This window comes from Mastomys coucha, unplaced genomic scaffold (assembly GCF_008632895.1).
Source record: "Mastomys coucha isolate ucsf_1 unplaced genomic scaffold, UCSF_Mcou_1 pScaffold15, whole genome shotgun sequence".
Classification (NCBI taxonomy): Eukaryota; Metazoa; Chordata; class Mammalia; order Rodentia; family Muridae; genus Mastomys; species Mastomys coucha.
This window is the reverse complement of record NW_022196897.1, coordinates 105,478,663-105,484,662: the sequence shown is the minus strand read 5'-3', so window position 1 is coordinate 105,484,662 and position 6,000 is coordinate 105,478,663. Positions and strand designations below refer to the sequence as shown.

Below are 6,000 nucleotides of genomic sequence, written 5' to 3'. Positions count from 1 at the left end.
AAAAAAAAAAAAAAAAAAAAAAGAAAAAAAAAGAAAAACATCTAAATTGGGGCTTGCTTACAGTTTTAGAGCTTTAGACCATCATCTTCATGGCAGGAAGCATGGCGGCCTTGCAGGCAGACATGGTGCTGGAGAGGTAGCTGATAGTTCTATATCTGGCTCTGCAGGCTACAAGCAGGAAGAGAATGAGATACACTTCCTCCAACAAGGCCACACCTCCTAATAGTGCCACTCCCTGTGGGCCTATGGAGGCCATTTTTATTCACACTACCATACCACCTTTATTTGGCAAATAGAAAAGTGTCTCAGAAAGTCACTCAGCTATACAGAGCTAGCATGAAGCCTGAGTGTGTGGGAGTCCAGTTGGGGGCCAGAAGCTTACCTCTCTGTCCAGGTCCTGCAGGTGACAGAGAAGTACTGCCGGGACCGAGGGATCCCCTTCCCAAGGATTGAGGTGGACCCCAAGGACTCTGAGGACCCCCGTGAGTGCTATCTGTTTGCTGAGGAGGAGGACCCCTGCTCGCCCATTGTTCTACATTTCCCCCTTGTCAACAGGACCTTTCGCACACATCTGGCCCCAGGTAAGGGGAAGACACAAGCCTGCTCTAGCCTCCAGGGGAGGATGGGATGCTAGTCTGAGAGCATTGCTTCTGTAGAGCCTGGACTAACCTCTGCTGCCTGGGCCTCTGTGTCCACAACAAGCCATCTCTTCCTAATTGGGCCTGAGAGTAAAGATGGGCTCTCTCCTGGAGCAAGCCAGATCACCTGTGCAGGGAAGTGTCCAGGGGCTATCAGCTAGCTCCTCAGGGTACTCCAGCCTAGTCTTGCTTTTCCCACCCCCAAGGTGTGGAACGACAAACAGCTGAGGAGAAGGCCTTTGGGGACTTTATCATCAATGGGCCAGATACTGCCTATGGAATGATGGACTTCACCTATGAGCCCAAGGAGTTTGATCGGCTGGTGACCCTGAATCGATACAACGTCTTGAACAACATGGAGACTATCAGGCATGCCCTCCAGCTGGCTCTGGACCGGCGGCTGCAGCAGCGGCAGGCTGGGGGAAGGGATGAGGGCTGACCAGATAAGAGTCAGAGGACTGTGGTGGAGAAGTGATGGAGGACCTTAAGCCAGAGCATGGTGAGCGAGAGTGAAGACTTTAAGGAGTTCCTATTCCCCACTTCTCCTTCCCAGAGAAGATGGGACAGTATCTCTCTGAGTACTTGGGGATTCTGTACAGGAGAGAACAGAGTTCATATTATATTGGGGTGTAGAGAGAGCCAGGCAGCAGCTTCATCAGAGGGCCCACCACCACCACCACCACCACCACCACAGAAGGACCTCTGGAAACAACCCAGGCACTCAGAACTTCACCACAGAGAGCTGTGGGCTGAGGAACCAGCTGTCCTTATACTGATGCAGAACTGTAACCACTTCCATTTCCACAGAATGGCCCAGCTCCCACCCGCTCCAAAACCCCTGGACTCAGTGATGTCAGGAATAAACAGGAGCTATGTGGGTTGCCGGCCTGTGTCACTGAGCCCATGCTCTACTGGTTCTTCTCTCCATCCTAGTCCCTCCACCCCTCCTCAGAGGTCACCAGGCTTCCCTACCAAGGCTCATGAAATTTGTACCAAGATGACCCATCCTGATGGGTATGCATGTTTTCTGCTTCATATGCACAGCTGCCACACTGTGCAAATACTGTCCTCCCGTTCTCAGAAGACAAGTGGGTTGTTTAGGTGGGGCAGGGCAAATGGGAAACTACATACATTGTATATATGGGTATATGTTCCCATCTATGGTAGGCCAGTTAGTACCTGTTTCTTCACATGGAATGAGCAAATAAAGTAGGTGTGGACTTAGCCTGGATTCCTGCATCTGATGACCTACATAGGTCTCTCTCTTTCCTATCTCTCCTGATCCACTTTGGACCTTCCAAATATTGAGAGCTTCTCCAGAATAAGTAGATTTCCAAACTGTAAAGAGGAGATCCATCCTGGTCAGGCTGTGTCCTGCTGGGGGACAGCATACCATGACATGGGTGGCATCTGGGACCCCGAGAAGCAGGAGACACATCCTTCCAGAAGACCTACCATCAGAAACAAGGAACTGCTCACAGCAGACCTGGATGGAGACATCTCAGAAGCCTGCGGCAGCTTATTTATAAAAAAGTTGTTCCCATTTCTCCTGACCCTTAGCCCCTGGACAAGGACTGTATAGCTTTCATTTGTGCGTGACTGCTTTTCAGTTGGCATTGGTGTGCATAATTATTCTATTAAATCTGACTTTCCTATTTTTCTCCTTCTGTTCTGGTGAGTTCTGTGAAACTAGATGTTCCCTGATGTAATGATTCTTAAACAATCAAAAATTGAGGCATAGGGGCACAGCACAGCACAATCCTAATTGGTCCAGGTGCATGCTGTGTGTTCTCATCTCAGAAAAAATGTAATAACAGCACAATGGTAGTTTCAGATTAATGTTTGACTTGCAAAGAAGGTTTGAAGAAATTATGTTTAGAAATTAAAAAAATGAAATAGGGCCACATACTGTAGAGTCATACAGGGTCCATTACCAGAATGTGAAGGAATTTACTGGAACTATGAAAATCATTAGTATAGTGTTACGTCCTCCTCGTCTGGCAAGAAAGACTCGAAGACACGAGCTCTTCCTTTTGCAGTTTATTTCAGGAACCTTTTAACAATGCTTCTCCCTCCTGCTCCTCCTGCCTGTTTCTCCTACTTCTTCCTTCTGCTGCTGGGGAACCGTTACTTAAGCTCTGCCTCCCGGCCCACCCTCGGCCGTTGAGTACTCCCAAGCTTAGCCAATCCCAATGGGCCACATGGCAAAAGCGGATAGGTTACCAGATGCGGAAGCAACCAATGGCAGCAAGCTTAGCCAAATAAGGGCTTTGTTTATGAGGCCGCTGGCTCTCGGGCTTGGCTCTCCACAGTATAGGAGACACAATCATGGGATAAATGAAATAAGGAAACACAAACACGGGATACTTGAATTCAGAAAGGGAAAAGCTATTGAAGTTATGAAATGAATTGTGCATAACATTTGAGAGTGATTCCTGATCTCCTTTGGATATGTATGTATATGCAAGTAAAGGTTAGACTCCTGAAATGCATAAAATTCTATACTAGTAAAACTAAGTTAAAACACTGGGACTCTTAGGAGAGTCAGTGTGTGCAATGTGCAGAAGCAGAAAGCTAGTGGAACTGCTGAGTTAAGGGTTAACTTGACTCTTTCTAGTCACTGCATGCATGACACCTTTGCCCATGTCATTTATCATTAGAGCTTCACAGAAAACTGCATGTAGCTGACCTCGGAGCTCGGAGCTCTGAAGTAAAATAAGTCAAAAGTTAAAGCTCAACGGGCCTGGGAATAAGGGAAGCTTGAAACTTTGGGGAGCGATTGTAATTCTTAATTCTTTGTGGGATGTGGTTATTCTTTTGAATTTGATTTAGTAATGACTATACAGTGTCTTTTTTTCTACCTGCTTTATGGAGTAACAATAAAAGACTGGGGGAAGTTAAAAGTGAGAGGGAGAGTGTGTGTGTGTGTGTGTGTGTGTGTGTGTGTGTGTGTGTGTGAAAGAGGAGAATGCATGTGAGGTGTATGTGGGAGTATGGGAGTGCAAGAAAGGGAGTGAACAAGAGAGCACAACATCCAGCCTGAGGATGGAGCAAAAGTGTGCAACTTCAAGAGACAGACAGACAGACAGACAGACAGACAAAGTGCAACCTCAAGCCTTGAAATTTGCCTGTCAGCTTGTACCCGAAAAGTTGTCTGTATGTTTTCTTATGAGCCCTCCAGATATCCCTGCTTCCACTTGAGAACCCAGATGCTGTGTTGAGGCTCCACCCTGGCAGTTTCCCTCTGATTTGTCTCCTTGGTCTAATCTTCCTTGACTAGCTGTGCTCTGATGCCAAGCACCAAGCTCCTGGTGCTGTATAGTAGCCGAGCCTCTGTACTCCGTGGATCCCTCGCTCACACATGTGCACATACAAGCACACATGAGTGCTCCAAGACCAAATTTACAATTCTTTCAGTTGGAATGCCCCTTTTCTGGGAGTGTCACCTGACTTAACTTTGGAGAGAAGGCCTATCTCCTGTCTACAATAGTCGAAGTCCCATCTGTGTCTCATGACCTATGTGTCCTAGGGCTCAAGCCTCCTGCTGATATGTAAAGCGGGGTGGGGGCACCAAAGCATGTCATGCTTTGGACTGACATGCAGGAAACCAGCTTGGCTCTTCCCTTTCCCTTCTCACTATTGCTGCCTGTCTCTGGCCACCTTGGCTTCAGTAATAGGAAGTTTATGTGGAAGGTCCTGCTGTGGCCATTGTCACCACTGCTTGCCTGCCATTGTTGATGACAATGTTTATTGGACTCTCATAATCTTTAGGACTTACCATTCAGAGTGCACAGCTAGAATCTTTTTTTGTTTGTTTGTTTTTGGTTTTTGGTTTTGTTTTCTCGAGACAGGGTTTCTCTGTGTAGCCCTGGCTGTCCTGGAACTCACTCTGTAGACCAGGCTGGCCTGGAACTCAGAAATCTGCTTGCCTCTGCCTCCCAAGTGCTGGGATTAAAGGCGTACGCCACCACTGCCCGGCCACAGCTAGAATCTTTATTCTGTCTTCAAGGCTTAGGGAATCAAGCTGGACTCTGGCTCCCATTGGAAGGGAGGGGCTTTTGTCTGCTTAGCCAGGCACTGAGAGAGGATGGTTGGTCTCTAGGTCTTCTGTGGCACTCTATCCTTTTTCTCAAAGTGGGGTCTGCACACTGGATTCGCTGGAAGCTGAGGCAATGCAGATGACCAGGTCTGCTTCATGCCATGTTCCTTTTCCCAGCACCCCAACTTTGTGTTCCCTGGGACTCTAAGGCTTCCACAATAAAGCTGGGGACAATTTTGCCTGGGTTCCATCAGGCGCTGGGTGACCTGACCTGCTTTTTCTGCCCCTGAGCCTCTGCTACTTTATTTTCCTCTCTTTTCCTTAGTTCCTCAAACACTTCAGGGGCATCTCAGGGTCTCATGGTTCATAAAAACTCATTCTTTCAGTGCTGGAGAGATGGCTCAGTGGTTAGGAGCATGGACTGCTCTTCCAAAGGTCCTGAGTTCAAAACCCAGCAACCACATGGTGGTTTGCAACCATCTGTAATGGGATCCGATACCCTCTTCCTTTTGGTGTATCTGAAGACAGCGACAGTGTACTCATATACATAAAATAAGTAACTCTTAAAAAAACACACACACACACAAAAAAAACCTCATTTCTTTCCCATCACACACTGTCCCTACTTCTTCATTTATTTGGTTTCAAAGATAGCATTTTTTTAAGGTGGTGTCATGGTTGTTTTGAGATAGGGTTTCTCTGTGTAGCCCTGGCTGTTCTAGATCACACAGAGATCCACCTGCCTCTGCCACCTTAGTGTGGGGATTGCAAATCATCTTTTTGAGTTATTTCAAAGACAGTTCTGTTGTGAAAAGTAACTCTTCTGTTCTACATGCCTTTTATTTCCCACCTGAGCACATGTGGAGATCAGAGGACATGTTCTTCCCTTTTGCAGGACTCGGTTCTCTTAGTTGACCATGTGGTTTCCAGGTAAAGCTCAGGTCTTCAGGCTTAGTGGCAAGCACCTTTATCCACTGAGCCACCGCACCAGCCCAGAATCCAGTTCTAAGGATTGCTTGAATCTGTTTTTCCAGATGCAACCCCAATTAGCCCCAAATAAATAAATGTGGTCTTCTTCTTCTTCTTCTTCTTCTTCTTCTTCTTCTTCTTCTTCTTCTTCTTCTTCTTCTTCTTCTTCTTCTTCTCCTTCTCCTTCTCCTTCTCCTCCTCCTCCTCCTCCTCCTCCTCCTCCTCCTCCTCCTTCTCCTCTTCTTCTTCTTCTTCTTCTTCTTCTTCTTCTTCTTCTTCTTCTTCTTCTTCTTCTTCTTCTTCTTCTTCTTCTTCTTCTTCTTCTTCTTCTTCTTCTTCTTCTTCTTCTTCTTC

At 46.9% G+C, this 6,000-nt stretch overlaps 1 protein-coding gene across 4 annotated transcripts in view; it reads left to right on the top strand.

Moving 5' to 3' along the window:
• Pla2g4f (phospholipase A2 group IVF) overlaps nt 1-2,299 on the top strand; it is a 13,977-nt gene extending 11,678 nt beyond the window's left edge. For all 4 annotated transcript variants that reach the window (XM_031371602.1, XM_031371601.1, XM_031371600.1 and 1 more), the window contains exons 19-20: nt 395-581; nt 845-2,299. In XM_031371602.1, the coding sequence (XP_031227462.1) occupies nt 395-581; nt 845-1,077 (420 nt within the window). In that variant the 3' untranslated portion in view covers nt 1,078-2,299. The remainder of the gene's footprint in view (nt 1-394; nt 582-844) is intronic.
• Nucleotides 2,300-6,000: the final 3,701 nt, after the last annotated feature.